The 22,733-nt window shown below is 40.8% G+C and overlaps 2 protein-coding genes across 2 annotated transcripts in view; one reads left to right on the top strand and one right to left on the bottom strand.

Moving 5' to 3' along the window:
* Positions 1-7,628, top strand: part of ARHGAP44 (Rho GTPase activating protein 44) — a 139,252-nt gene extending 131,624 nt beyond the window's left edge. The window contains exons 19-21 of the mRNA XM_070937459.1: positions 717-868; positions 1,624-2,001; positions 7,146-7,628. Of these exons, the coding sequence (XP_070793560.1) occupies positions 717-868; positions 1,624-2,001; positions 7,146-7,285 (670 nt within the window). The 3' untranslated portion in view covers positions 7,286-7,628. The remainder of the gene's footprint in view (positions 1-716; positions 869-1,623; positions 2,002-7,145) is intronic.
* Positions 7,629-12,328: 4,700 nt separating this feature from the next.
* LOC139310337 (testis-expressed protein 47-like) overlaps positions 12,329-22,733 on the bottom strand; it is a 39,561-nt gene continuing 29,156 nt past the window's right edge. The window contains exons 4-7 of the mRNA XM_070934496.1: positions 20,806-20,867; positions 19,418-19,622; positions 17,590-17,746; positions 12,329-12,417 (exon numbers count right to left, since the gene is read on the bottom strand). Coding sequence (XP_070790597.1) covers positions 12,329-12,417; positions 17,590-17,746; positions 19,418-19,622; positions 20,806-20,867 — 513 coding nt within the window. The remainder of the gene's footprint in view (positions 12,418-17,589; positions 17,747-19,417; positions 19,623-20,805; positions 20,868-22,733) is intronic.

Below are 22,733 nucleotides of genomic sequence, written 5' to 3'. Positions count from 1 at the left end.
ATTGTGAACTGGGCCATAGCCAACAGTGCCAAAGCAGCAGATTCTTTGGAACTAACCAGCCCATCGCCATTATGGCGTTATAAGACATCCCCAGCAACAAAAAGCAGCTTTTAAGTCCTTCCACTAAGATTCCAGTTAGTGGATTTTGTATCTATCAGCCTCAGTTTCACTGAGCAAAATGGTTGCTCACTATTGGTGCCTTGGACATTGGGGCACATTGGCTAACCCTGGCAGATGAGTGGCTCATGGGGATTTTACCTCGCCTATGATCAAATGAATTAAGAGTGGTATATGAAGGCCAGATTTGGATGATGGATTTGCTCCCAAGTCCAAGACACAAAAAAGTATCTTAATTTATAAAACATTCCTTCCTCTCCCCATCATAAGGACAGACTGAATGCCAGAATAAGCTCAAAACAGCTTCCCTCCATTTTTGTTTTGTCTCATTGCTGTGTACAGAATGATTGAGAGGGCTGTGGCTTCATTCATGCTCTCCTCATGCTTAAACTGCTTTGAAGGTGGATGTGCAAGATTGTCTGGTCCTTTAGGCATGTGTTTGGGAGTAAGACATAAACATGCTTTGCTTTGCAAATATCATTGGTTTATCTTATCAGGGAGCACCCTGGGACTCTGCCAGGAAAATTAAGGGATCTGAGATGTGTGCATCTGCTGGCATATATAACTTACTACTTCTTGATCTTTTATTTTGCTTTTAGCACTCTGAAAACCAAGGAACTCTCGCTAGTGTCTGGGCAGAAAGGAAGCCCAGCTTGCAGCCACACAACACCAGGTGGTGGGACTGCACAACAGCCCCCAGGTCCTACAGCGCAGCTATCCACAGAACAAAGTCCACATACCCTGCGGAAAGGTATGCGTTTTATATTTGAGATCTAATTTATCCGGAAGATAGAGAACCACTGAAAGCAAAAGTATGCTCCACTATCCACCATAGATAGAGCAAAGGTGCCCAATTTCTGTACGGCCAACTTTGAATGATATGCCAGGAGATGCACGTCCCAAATATGAAGGGAGTAGAGTGAAAACTAAATTTGATTAAATACAATTATCTTGCAATTTAATGACTTAAATAGTATTAATATAACTGTCCCAAATATTAATTGTTTCGTGTCAATTTTAGTGGTGGATTTGGGGGCTACATACATGAATTTGGGAAGCTTCTGACAACTGACAAGTACCATTTTTAACTAGCATTCATAGTTACATTTATGTAATAATATTCAACATTCAATATTCAATCACTATACCAGCAAAGGAACTGGTTAAAACTGAGAACTGGTTAAAACAAGAAGACAAAAAACAAACTGTAAAACATTTAGTAGCTTGAATTTGGTGTCACATGATTAGGAGGGAGGCTGTAAAGAATAACTTGTGTCTAGGATACCACCTCTGAAATATGTGGTTCAACTGGCCCATATGTGGTTCTAGTGGATAAATCATTAGGGCCACTTTTTACATTAGACTTGTTTCAAATTCATCTGCTAACTATGATTAGGATTTGTCCACTGTGTTCAAAAACTGGTAGTAAGCAGCTCAGCTGAGTTCCAATGAACATTGATCCTCATTTCTTTCCGTCTTTTTCTCTCTCTCTCTCTATATCTGCAGTTTCAAAGAAGCTGACCCCACTCCCCGCCAAGGGTCCTTATGGCCAGTCTGGTGGTATGTCTGATCCATCGACAGGGCAGCCATCTCCGGCCAGCCTTTCTCCCACTCCACCCAGCACTCCATCGCCCTATGGACTGAGTTACCCACCAAGCTACTCCTTGAGTTCAGGCCCTCTCTCCCCAGCGGCAGCTCCTTCCCTGTCTTCTCCTCCTTCCCTAACAAGCACTTTAACCAAATCTCGGCCCACCCCCAAGCCACGACAGAGGCCTACACTGCCACCTCCACAGCCTCCCACATCCAGTGCATCTGGCTCCAGTCCACAGTCCACAGAGCACACCATACTAGATGACATGTCTCCTGGAGAGAGCATGTCCACAGGTAACCAGATAGAGAAAGTGGGACATCGGCTTGTGGTTTGGGAAACAGCTGGGATTACCAGCAGAGATCAGGTGGTGCAGGGAAGAGCTTATGCGGGTTCTGGTTTTTCTTCCTTTTAAGTATGGAAGACAGAGTTAGTGATGGACACTGCAGAAGGACTACACAGATGGGAACAGCCCAAGTGAAGCAGAGGTCTTATAGGGGCCACTGAAATCAAGTCAAGACTGAAGTGGCATTTTGCAGGGCTGCTACCCTTTGTTTTTCTGGTTTTCCCATAGCCTTGATTTCAAAATCAAGAATGCTCATTTTATTTATCCTTATTTTAGCTTAAATGAACTAAAGAAAAGAAAGAAATCTAGGTGGGCATGTAATACTATTCAATCAGGAAGTCCGAAGCAAGTATTGTATACAAAACAAAACAGCCAAAGAGTAAGATAAAAGAGCTGAGGTGTCACAGTGGTTAGAGTGCAGTACTGCAGGTTACTTCTGCAGACTGCAATTTGGCAGTTTGAATCTCACCAGGCTCAAGGTTGACTCAGCCTTCCATCCTTCCGAGGTGGGTAAAATGAGGACCCAAATTATTGGAGGCAATATGCTAACTCTGTAAACTGCTTAGACAGGGCTGTAAAGCACTGTGAAGCAGTATATAAGTCTAAGAGCTATTGCTATTGCTATCATTGTGATGAAGGAAAGTGGGATACTTTCTGGCATTGTGACCTAAGGAGCTGCTTGATTTTTGATGATGATGACCTTGAGGGACATAGGATAGGTATGAAAGCAAGATTTTTATCTTAAGGTATTTCCAGACCAAAGGGCAAGTGAGGCTGATTCTTCCTTTCTCCAGAGATAATATATCCCAGCATGCACTGCTGTCTTTAGCAAATTGCTGCATAGTAGCATGTATTCCTCCAGGCTTTACTTTAGGCACTTATGATAGTAACATACCCCTGGATGTGCCATATTGCATGCACATATGGTGCAAATTTCTCTTTAGCATAGCTGTGCCAACTGGAGTAAATCCTGTTCTAAGTTGGCACTGTGTTTCTCAGTTTTTAACATTTTTCTTTCCACCTTCTGAAGATCTCAAGGAACATGGCCAGGGTTTAATGTCCCTTGGGGTGAGTTAAACAGTGAAGTCATGCTTCAAACATACAAGGTTACGCTGCCAAATGTTGACAATTTGACCCAGTTTGACAATTTGGTGGCAAAAGGCAACTTGCCTATTTGACCACATTCTTCCTGTCCACCACATCCCAGAGCCATTGATTCATAAGTGCCAATCTCCCTCTTCAGTATGTTTTATAAAAGTAAATAATGCAGCTGTTTTGACAGCAGGGTGAACACCGCCCCTTGTAACTTGACTTGGCTAGTACTATGAATACTAGAAAATAGAAAATATTCTATTTAGAACAGTTTTCTGCAACCTCGCAGGTTTTCCAGGAGCTGGATTCCTTCCTAAACATGGGCATTTCAGAAAGAATTAGAACTGTTCCACTATTTTCATGTCTGATGCTTGGATGAGCACTAGATTCTTTTCAATTGGGCTGAAGTTTCTAATCTTGGATTTGCAAAGGCGGGAGGAGGGGATATAGATTTAGGCACAAATACTTCTAGCTGACAAGTGAGAGCCAAGGGAATTGGCAAAAAGATGGGAGATTTAAAGAGTTTTTAAACCTCTGTAAACAGTCTCTATTTTATTATATTTGGGGGATGGGGAACTAGCTGGTTCGTAGTATGCTGAAGTCTTGAGCTAATCCTTCTAATGAAATGAATATTAGAAACTGGAATGGTATGAATATTAGGCAGTAATGAGAGATGGCTGCAGCTCCCATCATGCCAGGACTAAATGGCCAGTCTTCAGACAGATCACTGTTTCATCCAATGAAAGGCCAATGAGAAGAGATCAGGTCTCACCAGCTTTCTATTCAGGGATGGGTAGATAGCTGTATTGTTGTTTAGACTTTCCGTTGTGTTTTACTTTTGTCTTGTTGCTGCTGTTTCTCTTCTGTTCCTATTTCCCAATCCTATTATTGTGTCCTTGCAGCTGTTTGAAACACGTGGTGCAATATTGGATAGGTGTGAGGGGACTGCTTGGGGTAAGCTGGAGTCCCACCATCTTCCCTGAACCTTTGCCCTTCTGCTACTACCACCTACTGCCCCTGCCCTGCCCTGCGACTATGCCTCGTCTCAGAGTCACCTATCACCATCTCACTGGCCTTGCATGGGGCCCGCTGATCCAGAACACCATGGCTGCTCCAGCCTGAACCCCATTCCAAGCTTTCTGATAATGCTATTATTAGTAAACTTGGAGGGTGCTTCTCTAAATCACTGGCCTTCACGTGCGGCAGCCTTTTGGAACACAGACAGTTAAATTCATTCAACTAATTCCTTTCCAAGCCACAGGATTCACTTGCACCTAACCTTGCTGGTCCTTTCTTTCCAATGTTAACTCTCTCCCTCTGCCATTCCATGTGTTCTTTCCAAAGGGATGTCATGATATTACCATTTAACTAATACTAGTGGCACTCACTGTTATGGATGAAGCCAAAAGAACCACATCTGGGGCACTTCAAGAGCACAGGAAGGTTCAGATAAGGTGTGTAGCCAATTCACATAGACGATGGGATCTTCTCTCACCATCCAAGAAGAGCAGCCTTTGCAATGGAATGCTCTTCTACACATCAGGCACTAAAGTTTTGTGAATCATTCCTTTTTAAAAAGTGTGTTTCCCATGAGTATTTGGGAGTAACTTTCTTATTTCTTCAACTTTGGATGTGTTCGTGTGTAAATTATACTGTGAGGGGTTTGTTTGCTTAAATTATAAGTTTCCTATGCCACTCACAGACTCTTGATAGATGCAAGTTCCCATCTTTCTCACTTGCATTCAATCATGGTTACAATGATTTGGAAAGATGTTCATTTTTTAAATAGCGTAGAATAAGATATCTCTCACTAAACAAGAGAGGACAATCTGCATCCTGTGCTGTAAGAAATTTTGGGACAGAGCAGATGAAAAACTGGATTTAACATAAATACATTGCTTGGTGTGCATTTGCCTTTGGATTACTGGTTGCAAAATTACTACAAATTTGGTCATTTGGATTACTGGTTGCAAAATTACTACAAATTTCGTCATTTGGATTACTGGTTGCAAAATTACTACAAATTTCGTCACTACTGCTGCTGTGCGATTCTGCCCGATGGTTCCAAACTGGGCAGCTGTTTTTGAAATTTGCAGTGAGGGCTACAAGTATCAAAGCAATCTGGTTAACTGTGAAAATGTTTTATTTCCCTTCTTTAAATCTCACACTGGCTAGGAAATTCTGGGAGTTGAAATCCATACAACTTAAGAGTTGTCATGGATGAGAAACACTGCCCTAAATAGAAAAGGACCATTCCTCTTGCACTAGATGTCCCTCATTTCTTTGCCTACATCTCCCAGTTCTTTTAATGAGTTTTGAGGTATTTTCAAACAATTTGAAAAGCCTTTCTTTAAATTGAGGAATTTGATGGTTCTGAACTGATTTTCCTACACAGATTGACCAACTGAAAATGTCAGGGAGGTTTCCCTTTGGTATCCCAAATATCCCCAAAGTGCTGATTGTTTGGAAGGTGTGAATGAACAGACTGTTCCATGGTATCTTGTGGTCCTGTGAGCATCTTGTCTAGTTTTGGAAATAGCTTGCAATTTGCAGAGAACATTACTTGTTCAGAACAATCTGCATGGTGTCGTTTGTCTGTAATTAAGTACATTTATCCTACCCTACTCCATTAGGAGAATCATGTATTCTCCTAATCTTCCATAAGCGATAGTTTGTCCAACAGTGTCGAATCACTTCTGACCTCACTTTGAATTTCTCTTATGAATCAAATAATATGATTGGAGAAAGAACTCATGTGGGATATGCTGTGAACCTGGTTATATTTGAAGTTGAAATGCATATATATTCATTCTCTCCTGGATGTGTGCTCCTTTATTACACTTTTCAGGCCGTGCTTTGAAAGTGAGCCACTCTTCCCCTTTGTAAGTCACACTGTGATATTGCTGAAGAGCTGTTCTGCATGTCCCACATGTTTTATAGAAGGCTTCCTATTGCCCTCTGTCATATTGACAATTCTTCAATGTTGTTACAACTTAGGGGAGACCTTCACATGTTGATTTCTTCACCTGAAGATAGCAAGGAGATAGCACTTCAAGGAGATGAAGTCCTCCATGTGAATTAGAGCCTAATTTCACAAGTTCCAGCTCATATGGAAGTTTGAATGCATAAAGAAAGGCTTCCCACTGATAACATATGAATGGTATCACCAGAAAGGGGCTTTTGTCATCTAATAGCTTTGTCTCCTTCAAAGTTTATAGTGGCCACCAGGGAGCAGCATGCAGTGTAGAGAATTGAATCACTTATTCACTTTTTCAGCAGTAAACTAGAATTTAGGAAGTATTAACCTGTCTGCTTTTTGGAAATTCCTCTGGCATTTTGGATTAAGCCATCTCCCTAACCCTCCGAACCCCAAAAACCTGCCAAATTATTTGTTATTCATAAGGCATTGATAGTAAAGTACATGAATTCCTTAATAGTGATTGTACACATTTTCCTTACGAACCAAAGTCCCCATCACCTTGGTTGATGACTGGAATATTTACTATTGGGCAAAAGGGGAGAGAAAAACAGAGATTTCAAATTCTGAGTAAAAGGATTATTGTGGTATTGGCTCCTTTGCAAGGCGGTTCTGTTTTAAACCGAGCTGTGATAAGGAGCAAAGGAAACATTTGATCATGTTGAAACGATAAAAAAAGCAGCTGTATAAGAAGCCCTTGCTTCATAAGAGGTTTTAGGACAGGTGATCATCCAGATATTATTTGCCCACCATTTGACTACCAGGTTGTGTTCACAGATTCACTTAGCAAGGAATGCTTCCAGGGAAGGCATAACTAAAGAATAAAAGCAAAAAGGAATAAGCAAAGATTATATTATGACATCCCTTTCTCTGGCATTAACAGGCTCTAAGAACTGTACTCATTGCTCTGTTCAGTTAAAGCTTCTACATTATCAGATTAACTAAAATGTATACACGGGGTGGGCAGAAAAAGGCTTGGAACAGGATAGTAATTTGTCTCCCTTTCTGTCTGTGCCTGGTTACAGATCTGGCCCATCTTGATAACCCTTCCATCCATGTAGAGGTTGATGCCACACTTCACTTGGATCCTTCGGGTCAAGTCCAGAGACATCCGGTACCAGGAAAAATACGTTCAGAGGAAGATTCAGAAAGCACCGCCCTATGACATGAAGATCCCTCTTATTCCTTTAGAGTGCTTTCTTGTACATATCGGTGCCCCATGAACATTGCTGAAGGAGGCATATCCAGAGACCTTGTCAAGGGATGTCTCTTCTGGACTTTCACTTGCCAGCCACTTGTGCAAGACTGACAGCCCTCTGGGCCTGGTGCTAAGCCTGTCTCTGTGGCAAAGGGCATTGCTGGTGCAATTTCCATTTAATTATTTTTTTTCTCTCTCTCTCTCCTGTTTGTTTAGCCTTATCCAAATTTTGCCTTTTTGATGTGGTGCCTATTTATCTCCTTTATAAGCTTTTGGACCCTTATCTTAAAAAAAAAAAAAAAAAGTTTAATCTTACCTATCTGGAGATTCATTTCATTCCGGCCTTCAACAAAGAACAAAGAGGTGAGAGCAGGTAGACTGTCTCCCTGGGTGAATGACATGGAGGGCCGTTGCCACCATCTCTTCTTTCTGCTGTTGCTCCTGCTGCTCCTCCTCTTTCCAGCAGCCAAGTCTCCATTTATCCAGTTCAAGCTGCTTGTCCTTGCAGATCAACCAAGGGACATCCTTCTTTTTTCTCCTGAAAGCCTTTTGTTTGGTTTTCTGGAATCTTCAGAACTCCTGTTCTTCTCATCCCTTTCCCATGACACTTTTGCTGGTACCTGGGTCTATTTTTCATTCCATCCCTTCCTTCCTTCCTTGACTTCCTCTGGGCAAGGAGCAACTTATGGACAGTGGAAGAGCACAGCATTGATTCATTTGGCTTCGATCAGAATGAAAACCATAGTGGTGAGATTGTTTGGGTAATGCCCTCCCTACCCATGGTTATTTGATTAGCAATAAAAGTATATCCTTGTAGTGTGTTTTGGAGGTGGAATCTGGCCATGAGGAGTTTTTCTTCACCAGCACCATGGGCTTATTCCCCTCTCCCCCACAAAGCCAAGGGAAAGGGAGAGAAATTCCCCTAGCAGGACACATTTCTAGGGGGCAGATTGCAGCTCTCCATAGCATTTTAAACAGGATCCAACTGAGCAGAACAGAATTCACAGCTGTGCATGCAAAGACAGATGTTATTAGCTTTTATCCTTTTCAAAGAGTTGAGATATATCTGTCAAGATGGATATATATTTGTACATACAAAGTCTATAAATATATATATATATATATATTTGGTTTATTCGGGGCCATTCCACCTGAACTGTTGTACAAATGTACAATGTAAATTTAAATGCTTATAATGACTCTTCCAGCCCATATGTACGTACATACATAGTCACACTCAGATGAATGGTAAATGTCTTTTGACTCTTCTTTGGCAGCATTTATGCAAGTTCATATGCTCTTGCTTTGCTACCAGTTGTGATACTGTGTACCTCATTGCCCAAACTAGAAAAGGCAACAAACCAGGTGCACACTTTTTGGTAAAAGAAGGAGTGATAGAACTTTCATACTTCCCCCAGTTCTGTCACCTGGTGTTCTTGCTGCTCAAAAAGGGAGCCATAGAGCCAGTCGAGGCACAAAGCAGGTCCTTTCTGGGAGCAATCTCCTGCTTTCTCCATTTCTGGCCTCACTGCTCCACTCCACTGACTTACGGTGTCATTAAAGTACAGTTAATGACGTTTGTGCTTTCTCTTTTCTCTGTTTTGGTTTATTTATTTATTGAGGACATTGCAATATTAAACTTAGTATTACAAGTCTAATAAATGTTCAGCATGTCAGATGTTGAAGCAGCTCTTTAATTGCTGCAAGTAATATCTCTACCAGCTTTTAGTATGTTTTTGGAAAAGGGGCGGCTGGCTGAGAATTAGAATGATGTGAAACCTGTACAGGTAGTCCTCAGCTTACAACAGTTTGTTTAGCGACTGTTCAAAGTTACAACATCACTGAAAAAAGTGACTTATGGCCATTTTTCACACTGCAGCATCCCCATGATCATGTGATCAAAATTCAGACGCTTGGCAACTTACTCCTATTTTTATGATGGTTGCAGTGTCCTGAGATCACGTGGTCATCTTTTGCGACCTTCAATGGGGAAGCCAGACTCAGTAACCTCAGTGTTACTAACTTAACAATTGCAATAATTCACTTAACGACTGTGGCAAGAAAGTTTGTAAAATGAGACAAAATTCGCTTGACAAATGTCTCATTTAGCAACATAAATTTTGGACTCAATTGTGGTCATAGGTTGAAGACTACCTGCATTGTCAACCACTTCAGATCCTGATCCATTTTTTTTTACTGTGCAGCAGCAGCAGCAGTGAATTTGGCCGTAAGTAGAATAATCTCCCTGCTAGGTAAATGGAAGACCACTTGTCTGTCCCAGTTGCTACGCTTAAACCCAACACATTATGATGAAGTTGTATCTAATGGTGTCATCCCATTAATAATAGAAATTGGCAGGAGAGCAACATGCAGTCGTGTGTTCAGCCTCCAAATCTGCTCATGAACTTTAAAAAAAATAATATATGCAAATCGGGGGGGGACATTGGTAATGGTGAAGGGAAGAGAGCAAGAAGGGGGCTCTACGGCAGGGGTGTCAAACGCAAGGCCCGCGGGCTGGATCCAGCCCACAGGGTGCTTAAATCTGGCCCACTGGGCTGGCCTGGAAATAGCAAAGGACCAACCCGCGGTGCCTCTGACAGCCAAAACGGGGCACGGGGGTCCACACATGGCTCACCCCCATCTCATTTTGGCCAGCAAAGTGCTACAGGAGACTGTCGGCGTGGTCCCCCCGTGCCTTGTTTTGACTGGCAGGGTGCTACAGGAGGCATCTGTCCCATCTCCCCGCTACCCCGGCCAGCCTACAGAAGAGAACTACAATGCTGATCCGGCCCTCAAAGAAATCCAGTTTGACACCCCTGTTCTGCGGTGTTTTACAGCATTTAGATGCAGTCCACGATAATAGTATCTATATTGCCTGCCCATCCTCTCATACCATATTGCCAATTGCATGGGATACGATGATGATTGTGGTGGTGGTGATAAGCAAAAATTCAACTACTTTCATTTAATTGGAAAGGGACAAAAGGGGAACATTGGTGGAACTGGTTCTGCAACCGGAATGGTACCAGGAGGAATTTCTTCATGGGCATACGCTATTCCCAAGTATATGTTACAGAATCATTGGGGAAAAGAGTGGTTACAAAACTAGAAATTTTTTGAAATCCAATGCATCCATTCATAAGATGCATTTGCTCCCTTATACAGAGATGCAGGAACTAAGGAAGTTTAAATCTTTTGAAATAAGTCTTTCAAAACACATTTTTAACCAGTGTTATTCCTTTGAAAGTTGGGCTTCAGAATTATTATTTTTTTCTTCAAAATCTTAAATCAGCCATGTTACCAATCGCCTCAGGCTGCTTTCAAAGTGTCTCCCATCTTTTATGAAGGCCTGTGAGTAGGGAACAACTAGAGGAATAAAAACTGATAAGATCGCAAGTGAAGCTATACGTCTGCATACCAACAGCAATAACCAATAATAATCTTTAAGTGATATGTGTAAAATTCAAAATCTTTTCAGTTGTGCCAGTGATTCTGTAAGCGTTGAGTAAGGGGTGGACATTCTCAGTGTTGTGAATCGCTACTATATAGCAAACATTCTAAGTATTATTACACTCCTTTAAGGCCAGTCTCTCTGGTTGCAGCTGCCATGTAAGTTTGGACATCAACCATGTCAAAAATGCCTTCTGAATTCTACTGTCCCTTAACTTCCTCTCCTCCCTGTTTACATTCTAATTCAAGTTCTTAACTCTCACTTGATGTGTGCCACATTCGCTCGTGCACTCAGGCATAACTTTATTATTGTATGTTGAGATGGAGACCAGACCACAAGACTTGGCCTTGGCCAAGGCTTTTCTAACTGATTTCACCTGACTCATGAGCCGACAGAAATACTGGTCTTGGATCCACATTAGTAGAAGTTGTGAGAAAACATTTAAAACTCATTCTCCCTGATAGAGAAATTATATTCCTTTCCCTTCATGAACATGGTAAGCAGTCTGGGACTCGGGTTCACTGCCAGATCTCATCATGGGCTGCTGTTCCAACACCAGAGGAATTCTCCTGACTATCTTAGACCTAAAATCAAAACCCAACACTTAGAATTTATTAGTTCAAAGAGGCCTCTGTGGTTCAATGAGATGGATAGCATGACTCTGATAGGTTGCTGTGTGCTTCCATCTGTTTTGGATCTGAAGGTCAACTGCTACCAGCTGAGTATCTGGAACTGGCAGGATTCCAGCACAATTTCTTTATGAAAGTGTGAGCTGTTATTTTACCTTCTGAACTTTCATAGTTTCCTGGTGCCTTCCATTTAAAGGAGTAAATACTGGCTGATATTTTGTATCGCAGAGAAGTTGATTCATACGTTAATAGAGATGGGAAGAAGAAATGTAATCCATCTCTCACTGGCCTCTTATACAAGATGGGAAGTGGAATTTTTGGGTTACTATGAAAATAAGATTTCTGAAATTGAGATAATGGTGGAGCTCATAGTCCTTTGTGGCAATGATTCATCCTCGAGGAATCTTTATATTTGATTGTCCCCAAATACAAACATGAAGGTAAACAGGAACAAGTTAGCACTTTTCCTTCATTTCTGTGTTCCAGACGATATCACTATCCTAAAATTGCCAGTAGTAGCATTCTTTAATATGATACAATTTTTCAAGCTGGGAAAATAAGAAATGAGGCGTTACTAGGATAAAGCTATATTGATTTTCACAGTCCTGTGTAGCATACTAATTGGGGAAAGATGGTTTCCTTTCCTGTGAATCCTCTAGGTTTAAAATGGATAGAAAAAATGATTAGGACTGAAATAATACTCCCTGCCTTCTACAAACAATGTCAGAGCCAAACATATGCAGGGCTACATTTATTTGAATTGAAAGTATCAGAGATACTAATTCTGAAGAGAGAACACATATTTTATTAAAATTAAAAAAAATCAATTATCTCAAAAAAATTACAAGTAGTCCACATTGATTATCATTCTTCGGTATTGGAGTTTCAAGTATGCCATCTGACATTTCTATCAATACTATGTTCCAGACGTCACAAAGACTTTTTTTCCTTCAAAGCCTCCTTCAAAGCAGCCCAATCAAGATGGAGTTTTAACCGATCTGACAAAGAATGCATGCTGTCTGTTTTTGAGGCAAAAGAAACAGAGAGTTAGAAGAAGACTCCTGACCACCATCCAGGATGAGAAAGCATTCTAGTATGCAAGCTAATGTTGCCAATGGGGACAAAGTCCCAGCTTCGCCCATGTGGCATTTGTCCTTCATAACTGCTTAGGGAAGCTTTGTTTCTTAACAGCAGCTATATGTCAGCTTTCGAGCATCAGAGATACATAGCACACTTCTTACTGGCATACATGAAGGCAGCCAACCTTTATGTTAAGATACAGAAGAGAGATGATACACAGATTTTTCATTCCCCATGGAAGAACGTATATGTATTTAAGACATTCACACATTAATATGATAATGATAAAAGATAATTATGGGGAAAGGCTGTATGTTTGACAATGTCCACATGCAAATTACCTTTATGACCTGGTTCTTGGGGAAAAAAATACTGGCCAGAGTTCAGTCAATCATCTAGTCCCAAAATTGGGGATTATTACTCAAATCCTGATGGAGAATGGTTGTTACAGGTAAGTCTTTCTTTAAGGCATTCTTGCTGAATGCCTTAAAATGTGCCACTCATTCCTTGAACCAAAAGCACTTCTACGCCACTGTTGTTTACCATTTCAGGACTGGCCCGATTGATTTGACAAAATCAATTGTGATTCTGACTTACTAGTGGAAATAACATTTTCTTTTGACTCACTAGAGTTCAGCAGACATTAAGGATGATTCATTTCCACATTGCCAGGAATTGTTGTCCATGCTGACTACCCAACCATTAACTACTCCCCCACACCCTACACCCCTCACACATAACATAGTTCAACACCATTCCTGGAGTTTGTCTCATTTTGTATCCTTATTTGAAATTAAACTTTCCTTCTTCCCCAGTTTAGCTAACATAGCAGCATCTAAATAAGGTTACAGCTATTAAGCAAAGTCACTAGTTGCAAATTATTGACTAACTGTTTCTTTCATAGCTCACAGGGACTTTAGAAAGCAACAGAGTGGTGGACTGCAACCAAGAAGCTCTGGAAAATTTCATTCTTATTTGTTAACATTTTTTACAATCAACCTTGTCTTGAATTAAGATGTTAGTCTATTTTTATTATTATTGTTTGTGTTGTGAAATCTACCTGAAGCCAGCTTGCTCCAACCAGTGCTCATATACAGTACAATTAACGCTGTGTAACATTCAAACCTGTTATTTCTACTGGTAGTCCTCTTTTAGCGACCACAAATGGGACTGGCAACTCGGTCTTTAAGTGAAGTGGTCACTAAGTGAAACCGTGGATGTGCCTCCAATCTTAGCTTTCCTTTGCTTCAAAGACTTGCTAAGATCATAACTGCAAGGATTAGTTGCAAAGTTACTTTGTCATCACAACTGTAACTGAATGGTCACTAAATGAGGCAGTCGGTAAACAAGGACTACCTGTACTGCAACAGCCAGTGATGTTAATGTGGCAAGCACATAAAAGCAATTCTAGTGCCTAGCAGAGATGTTAGTCTAACTAGCAGTTAACATCCTGTGCCTCTACTCATGCACCGAAAAGGATCATGCGTGTATCACAGACCACAAGGGGTGCAAGGGGGAGATATCATCATACTGTACCTTCTTGCAGGGTGTGAAGAATTTAAACGGATGCTGGATTATCACTTCGAAACACAAATCCTTTGACCAAAACAAGGACTACATTAATTGGAGAACTAACTTGCTCTGAAGAAAGCCCTTGCTAATGACCGCTCCAATGATATGCCAAAGCCAAATTTTGGTTAACAAACACACAAGAGCATCACAATCTTATGTCTGCAGTGGGCTAAATTTTAATCAACGTCTAAGTCTCGTTTATGCTATGCCAATCCCACACAACCATCATTCTGGATCACTGCAAGCCCCACATGTTAATGAGGTAAGCTTCCAACCTTGGTTAGAATGGGTCCTGCAAAGGCTAAGATGGATGTGTGTCCCAAAACTGGATTTGCGAACTGGATTTGTTTTTGGGGTTTTTTTTTTCCTTGAAGACTGAACAAGCTTTTTGGATGAGAATCAAAACTTCTTCAAGGAAAAAAAAAGTCCACTTGCCTTTTGAAAAACACCTTTGGGATAACCATGACTTGGATGACTGAGAATCTCCATAGATATAGAGGATGTATGCACATTCATTAAGCATTTTTTTTTTTGTTTCACATTCATGCAGGCATAGCAAAGTGGGGGGAAAGAGTCAATCTCGCCACTTTTTCCTGCATTGACGCATGGACTAAATTGCCACTCTGATTTGTGTTGTGCTCCCTTAATGCACAGCTTAGAATAAAAGGATTCAGTGCCTTGCAGCTTGACAATTTGTTTTTCAGTATTCAGAGTTATAGTCCCATACACATTTAATTACTGCTATTTGTCAGAAAAGTAGTCACCGAAAGCATTCCCTTTGTGTATCCTCTGCCTACTATTGCTGTAATACATGATAGATCAAGGGTTCCTAAACTTTTAGGAAGGCCATTACACCTTCCTTTAATGTAATTTTAACCTTCTAAAAAAAAAAAAACAAGTGAACAATGAAAACAATACAGTGAAATTTGGGAAAGATGGTTTTATTGTAACAGTGTACAACTTCACACCTTCCCTGGCCTGCCTGCATTTCCTCAAGGAAGGTGGGAACTCGTAGGACACTTAGACCCATGTTTAAATCTCCACATAGCTACTGGCAAAAAAAAAAAAAATAGTGAAGCAGCAAAATATTTCTAGCCAACTTGAATCCCCAAAGTGGCTCTATTTTCCCCTCAGAAGGGTAAATTGGTTATCTTTCTATTTTCTTTGTGTCTCCGCCTTACAGAGAGCAATGTTAATCTTTTAATGCTATTCTAGTTCTCTAACTGTACAGAACTCAAGAGAACTTCTAAATCAGAGCTGGATTTCCCCCCCCCCCCCCAGATAAATACTATGAGGAGAGAATCAGATTGGGATTATAGCACTATAAAAAGGGAAGATTTCTTTCCCTTGAGCCATAATCGCCAGATACTACTGGGAGCAATGCAGAGAAACCAGAAAAATATGCTTATGGGAAAAAGGACTTTGCTTCTTTAAAAGTCTCCTACATTTCATTTAATCCTAAAAAGTAACCAGTCGTAATCACTCCCCTTGAGCCTACTGGTATGGATGAATTTTAAGAGAACTTTACTTAAATGTATAACCCTCTACTGTAACTTGCATGGGAAAGAAGGCTGACAGCATCCATACAAGCTTTTGTCTCCCAAGTTTTTTGCTTTTATAAACAAAAAAGCAAAAGTTCTGTTCACATAATGGCCAAATGCTGCTTCTTTAAGATTGCATGGCTGGGCAGCTGATGGATCTTGGATACTGCTCCTTTTTTTTTTTTTATCCCTGTTAGCTTTAATCAAACTGTTTCTGAATCCTGTTTAGTCTTTTTGTCCTTGTCAATATGTTACTCCTACTTTATCTTTTTGTAACTGCAAGTCTAAATCCTAAATTGGGGGTGGGAAGCTCCAGATGTGGGAAGTAGCACCTTCGAGTGTTGGTCCAAAGTCTAAACCTAACAATTATGGGAATTATCTTGGGGTTGGGGGGGAATCTAAAGACCGACTTGGAGATCTAGTCACTAAGTTCGCATGTATTAGTGCTGTTTAATTAGGAGGAAAGGGAAGTACTTGCCAAAGAAATGGAAGGGCGATTGTACACAGATGGAATTCCATGCTTATGGAGCCATTAACTGTATTTCTCCATCTCCAAATCAGAGAAAACCCACAATATGTTTGTGTTCCACAATGATTCCAACAGAGAAAATCAAGGGGGTTGGGTACACAGCATGTAAACAAAGCTGATATCTGGATTACTTATACTAATTGACAAATCTCAGTCGCCCCTTTTAGATATTAAATCAGGTCTTCTGCATAGAATAGGGTACCTGGCGCCAATGTCTTTCTCCAGCATTTGCAGATTTTTGATCATACATCTGAAGTCTAGGTATCCATAAAGCTGAACCTATGGCAAAATTTCTGTAGTTGCAGAGCTTTGCAAAACTGACCACACCTTTATGAAATTGGTCCTAGTGGCTATTCCCTCTCAATCTTCTCTTTGATTTAAAAGTGTACCTTCAGTTTCTGAAATAGTGATTTATAATTCATAGGAATAAAGTTATGTCATTCTGCAGAACTCTTATCCAGATGAATATGTAGTATCCGGAACCAGCAGGCTTCCATAATTCATTTTCTAATATTTCTTTTAGGATTTTTACATGACTTTGCTTATCATTGATTTTGATAATATAGTGGTATTGCCTTGAAAACTATGGAGATTTTAAGATTGGGTTCTACTGCCCCAGAAAGAAAAGAAGATAGCTAATTAGAATAGCCTATAACTGACAGGTACCATGCACAAGAGCCATGTTATTTATCATAATTACCTCAAAGCTTAAAGTAATGTGACAAGATACTCTTTTGACTCAGCACTCTGTCTTGTTATTTCAAAGGTGTGAAATATAAGATATTTATAGTTGTAATAATCTTATGCAAGCAAGGGCCATTGAGCACAGCAAACACAATGACGTCCTTAGGATTCTATTATATGTGCCATAAATTCCTTTGAATAAAATTGTCCCAGTTGAGTATCTATCATATTTGTGCAGTTATAAAAATGAGAATGTAAGATGTCATAGATTAGCTCAGGTTTTTGACAGGGTATGTTTACACTAATGTTCAAGCTATAGCAAATGCTTATTTGCAATAAAGACTGTTTTTACTACACTTATGCAGCAGTGAGCTACTACTACATAAGAGAGAAATATAACTACTAGTGTGGTGTTTTTTTCAGTTTGCCATTGCTGCTTATCCAAGTGGGTTTGGTAAATCTTTTCATGATCTTTCATTCTGCTTAATATGAAAATCCCCCAGTAGCATTTGGATTGATTTCAGGACATAATACCTTACTGCTGCAGCTTAATTTGGCTCCCAATTAGGCTGATGACAACTTTATGCAATGATCATCTTAAGGCATATGGTTCTCCAGATGATCAACTATAAATCCTACCAGCACCAGCTAGCATAGCCAGTAATGAGTTGGAATATGTTGTTCTATAGTATTACAATCCTCTGACTCCTCAACCCTGCTTAAATGTCACACAGTGAAAAATTACCATAGGTTCCTCCTACCTTCAGGTTCAGTATATCACATACCTGAGTCCATCTGGATATTCGGAGGAAACTCAAATAAATGCAGGAACTGAGCTGGACTTAATAACTCTTGACACTCCAGGAGGAAACCAATGGTGTCTTGTGAAACAATGAACTCTGGGACTTTTTCCAAAAAATGATCTGGTAAGTTCTTAGGGCTCTGAAGGTGAGAGAAACAGCAGCGGTTAGTCAGGTAATTTTCCACAGCCCAGCAAGTGCAAATAAACACAGTGCACAATGTTTTTGTGGCATACCCCGTTGTGGGAAAAAACGGTGGCTTTCTAGCTAATACAATGGAAAAGCAGCAAAGGCACCTGTGCCACCTCTTCTTCCTTTGAAAGATGAGACGGGCAGGAATAGGAGCATCAATCAAATAATTGTAGAGGTTGTAGGTGCTGTGATAGTGCCACTCTGTCAAGGGATAGAGGGATTGTCTGCCCCAAATCTTGATGCTTCCTTCCCATAAGAATCACCAGGACAGTGAATAGCTGTGGTAATAGATAGCAGTGCTGCCAGGTCAAATACTTTTTAAACTGTTAATGAAAAGAGGTGAAGAAGGGGAAAAAAAACCCTTCTACCATACTTTAGTTGGAAATCTCCACCAGAAAGAAATAATAGCTATCATTCATGGAGTGGGATGAGGGAAGTAAAAAGTGAGTCTTTGTCTGTCACACCCACAGTAAAAAGTGCTACAGGCAACCTCCCTAATCTGCTGCCCTTCAATAAATTGAAATTGCAAGTCCCAAAGTTCCCAGGTGATGCAATCATGGGCCATTCTGGTTTGGAATTCTTACAATATTTGTCCCAGAATATCTGGGAGGCACTAGGCCAGAGCAGGAAAGGGTATTTCCCAGGCAACTGGCAACTGGCAACTCAGGACAAATGAAGGTCCTGAGCCTTCACAAGCTAAATATCTGCCTCCAGTGCCTTTCTGCTTAATTCTGCCCAGGACAAAGACCAAAAGGTGAGGGGGATGTAGATGACCCCTTTACACCTTTTAAGTTCTCCCAAACACCAGGGACCACCTTTCCACACTCCACATCTCCCCAGCCATGTCTTAACTGCTGGAGACTCTTGGAGGAAAAGACACTAGAGACATAGGCTGCCATGGCTACAGACTCTGCGTCTCCCTTCCCATCTTCATAAAGTTAGGCCCCTATCTTCTTCCCCATGCTGTATTATGCCAGATATTTGCATGATTATATTGCATGTTGCTGAGGGTAGGTGTGGGACCGCTACATAAAATGAGGGGCCAAGGGGAAAAAAGCGTTTTCTGTGGTGGATCTTTCCTTTTGGAATATCATTCTCCTGAGGTAAGATTGGCCTCCATCTTGGTACATTTCTGCAAAGCCCTAGAAACATGGTTTTGTCAGTGGGCCTGAGGATCCAGGTTGATAGGAAGCTGATCATGTGGCTGTGTGCTTGTTTGGTTGCTGCCACTGCCGGGAGGATGGGGTAGGGTGTTTATGGGTTCTTACACTGTGAAATTTTAATGTTGTAACATGCCCGGAGTCACCATGCATGAGTTGGGCAGCCATGTCAATTTGTTTTATAAATAGCATTTCCTTCCTTGGAACTCTCTTGCTAGGCACAACCTCCATCTTGCCCTCAACCCCCAATGAGCAACACCAATAATGGACCTCAGTTTTATTGCATTTAATGAAGAAAACTGGTTAGTGCATTAGATGTATGACAAGTGGGTCTCACCGGGTGAATCATCTGTGACAATTATGTTACCAGCACTGTTTCAAGCCTCAGGTGGTAACCATAGACATGGAAGAGGCTTAAGGGGTTTTCAAAGTCATTCTGGAAACAGCTGAAGAAGTTATACCTTGGGATACCTTAGCAGATGTTTGCCCAGTTTCAAGAGTGTAGTGAGGCATTCAGAGATGGTAGCCTCCACCGGCTCCTCATGAGAAGTCTCATATTTCAGGTATCTCTCCGGTAGATTCAACACTTTATAGCTCCACTGTGGGAAGAGTCTAGCAGGGAGATTGTGGGACATTACCAGGATCTTGGCATCCTGGACTAGCACTCTGAAATAGATCCACATACACCCCCCCAAAAAAAAAGTGGATCAGGATAAAGTTGCTTTAAGTAGCAATGAGATAGGACAAGCACTTCCTTATGCTTGGAGAAGATAAAGTAGTCAAATTTCTCCTTTGGAGCAGAAGGCAATTAAGTAGCTTCATTCCAGGAAGAAACATGCAGTGCAATCCAAAGATTTACACAGAGAGAATGATATGAATAATATCTTAAGATATATAATTCCTTCTTTCCTCTAGAAATTAAAGCATTTCTTAAGCTTCAAGAGGGAAATAATACAAAATATAGAAAGGCAAAAATGTATTCTCAGATATAATATAAACCTTAGGGAGAATCCTGTAAGAATCTGGTACCTTGGATGTTGGGTGGTATGCTGACAAATAAGTGAATGTCATTTAACCAAATATTCCTCATTCAGGCACCAGATGTTATCCATGATAACAGGGGAAATGGTTCTATTTGGTGACAGAAAAGCTCTATTAAGTCATGACAGTTTATTCACACTAGTCATCGCAATAGCGTATCATTTGTTATGTCAGTGGCCCGTCTTCTTTCAGAACCAGGCCTCTGGCTACATATGGACTTATAAATCTGGCCAGAGATTATATCTTAATCTTACTTTTCTGTCAAATAAGTAACATAAATGGTCCTCTAACGCCTTCATACATTTGTGAGGTAATTAGCTGGACCAAGAGCCTTGGTAGTACAGTGGTTTAAGGCACCCTGTTATTAAGCTGGTTATTAAGACCAGCTGCCTGCAATTACTGCAGGGTTCGAATCTCGCCAAGGCTCAAGGTTGACTCAGCCTTCCATCCTTTCTAAGGTAGGTAAATTGAGGACCCAGTTTGTGGGGGCAATAAGCTGACTTTGTATAAAATATACAAAAGGATGAAGGCTATTGCTGAGCACATTGTAAGCCGCCCTGAGTCTTCGGAGAAGGGCGGCATATAAATCAAAATTAAAAAAAAAAAAAAGGTTGCTCCACAAATGAGCAAAAACTTTTGGGAAACAGGCCCTTCAATTATTATCAGCCAAAAATTTTCAGCACTAGAAAGCTGTGTCCTGTGTCCCACTTGTGCAAAATGCATTTTAGGATCTCAAAGCAAACTTTTCATTAGAATTATGAGGCAAGGGGAAAAAAATCCCTGGACGTTAAGAGAATTAATGGCTTACCTCTTCTGCTGTTCAATGTCCCTCAGATCCCGTAGGACAGAGTAGAGCACATCACTGGATGACTAAAAGAAAAAAATCATGCTAAAAATCACATTAGTAGTAACTCATGCCACTGAAGAAGAATGTCCATCTTGCTCCAGTAAGCCTGTTCCCGGATCATTTATTGCACGGGGAAAGGTTGTCAAACTATTAGGACATTTGCCCATTTTCTCCCCTGGACATCCTGCACGAAATGATCTGCTGACTTTATGTTACCACAATTTATGGCAGGAAACCAAGCAAGAATCTCCTTGCCAACCAATAATATGGAAATGAAAAGCACCTTTTTCTCCTCATGTCCTCTGTCCAGCAGCATAACCTTATAATGAAATATTGTCCAGCTGCTTTCACAACAGTAGTCAATCAACATTTTGTGTTGTGACCTTGTAAATTGTCTGCTGGTTATTTTCCTTCATCCGTTGACAGATGAGACAGCCAAGTTCTACCTTATTTATTTCCTGATTCCAGCAATCAGCTTTAATCTAGCCTCTTCAGATCTATGATCATTGTAATTTATAGATTACGTGACATGTCATACTTTTCTATGATGAAATTTGGCACATGCCTGATTGATTCTATACTGTCATTAGCATATGTTCTTGAAAAAAATAAAGTTTTGCTGAAAAAAATATTGTGATTAAAAAACCAATCTTTCTAATGCTAGTAAAGGTAATTTCCTATACATGCAGACCTACAGGTGAAACTCGAAAAATTAGAATATCGTGCAAAAGTTCATTTAATTCAGTAATGTGACTTAAAAGGTGAAACTAATATATAAGATAGATTCATTACATGCAAAGCGAGTTAGTTCAAGCCTTGATTTGTCATAATTTTGATGATTATGGCTTACAGCTCATGAAAACAAATTCACAATCTCAGAAAATTAGAATATTGTGAAAAGGTTCAATATTCTAGGCTCAAAGTGTCCCACTCTAATCAGCTAATTAAGCCATAACACCTGAGTTCCTGAGCCTTTAAACCGTCTCTCAGTCTGGTTCAGTAGGAATCACAATCATGGGAAAGACTGCTGACCTGATAATTGTGCAGAAACCATCATTGACACCCTCCATAAGGAGGGAAAGCCTCAAAAGGTAATTGCAAAAGAAGTTGGATGTTCCTAAAGTGCTGTAACAAAGCACATTAATAGAAAGTTATGTGGAAGGGAAAAGTGTGGAAGAAAAAGGTGCACAAGCAGCAGGGATGACCGCAGCCTGGAGAGGATTGTCAGGAAAAGGCCATTCAAAAGTGTTGGGGACTTTCACAAGGAGTGGACTGAGGCTGGAGTCAGTGCATCAAGAGCCACCACACACAGACAGATCCTGGACATGGGCTTCAAATGTCGTATTCCTCTTGTCAAGCCACTCCTGAACAACAAACAACGTCAGAAGCGTCTTACCTGGGCTAAAGAAAAAAAGAACTGGTCTGTTGCTCAGCGGTCCAAAGTCCTCTTTTCTGATGAGAGCAACTTTTGCATCTCATTTGGAAACCAAGGACCCAGAGTCTGGAGGAAGAATGGAGAGGCACACACTGCAAGATGCTTGAAGTCCAGTGTGAAGTTTCCACAGTCTGTGTTGATTTGGGGAGCCATGTCATCTGCTGGTGTTGGTCCACTGTGCCCAGGGTCAATGCAGCCGCCTACCAGGAGATTTTGGAGCACTTCATGCTTCCTTCCGCAGACAAGCTTTATAGGGATGCTGACTTCATTTTCCAGCAGGACTTGGCACCTGCCCACACTGCCAAAAGTACCAAAACCTGGTTCAATGATCATGAGATTACTGTGTTTGATTGGCCAGCAAATTCACCTGACCTGAACCCCATAGAGAATCTATGGGGCATTGCCAAGAGAAAGATGAGAGACATGAGACCAAACAATGCAGAAGAGCTGAAGG

This window comes from Pituophis catenifer, unplaced genomic scaffold (genome assembly GCF_029215685.1).
Source record: "Pituophis catenifer annectens isolate HBS135680 unplaced genomic scaffold, rPitCat1.0.hap2 SCAF_2, whole genome shotgun sequence".
NCBI classification, from domain to species: domain Eukaryota; kingdom Metazoa; phylum Chordata; class Lepidosauria; order Squamata; family Colubridae; genus Pituophis; species Pituophis catenifer.
Note: the sequence above shows the minus strand (reverse complement) of the source record. Positions and strands in the feature narration are given on the sequence as shown.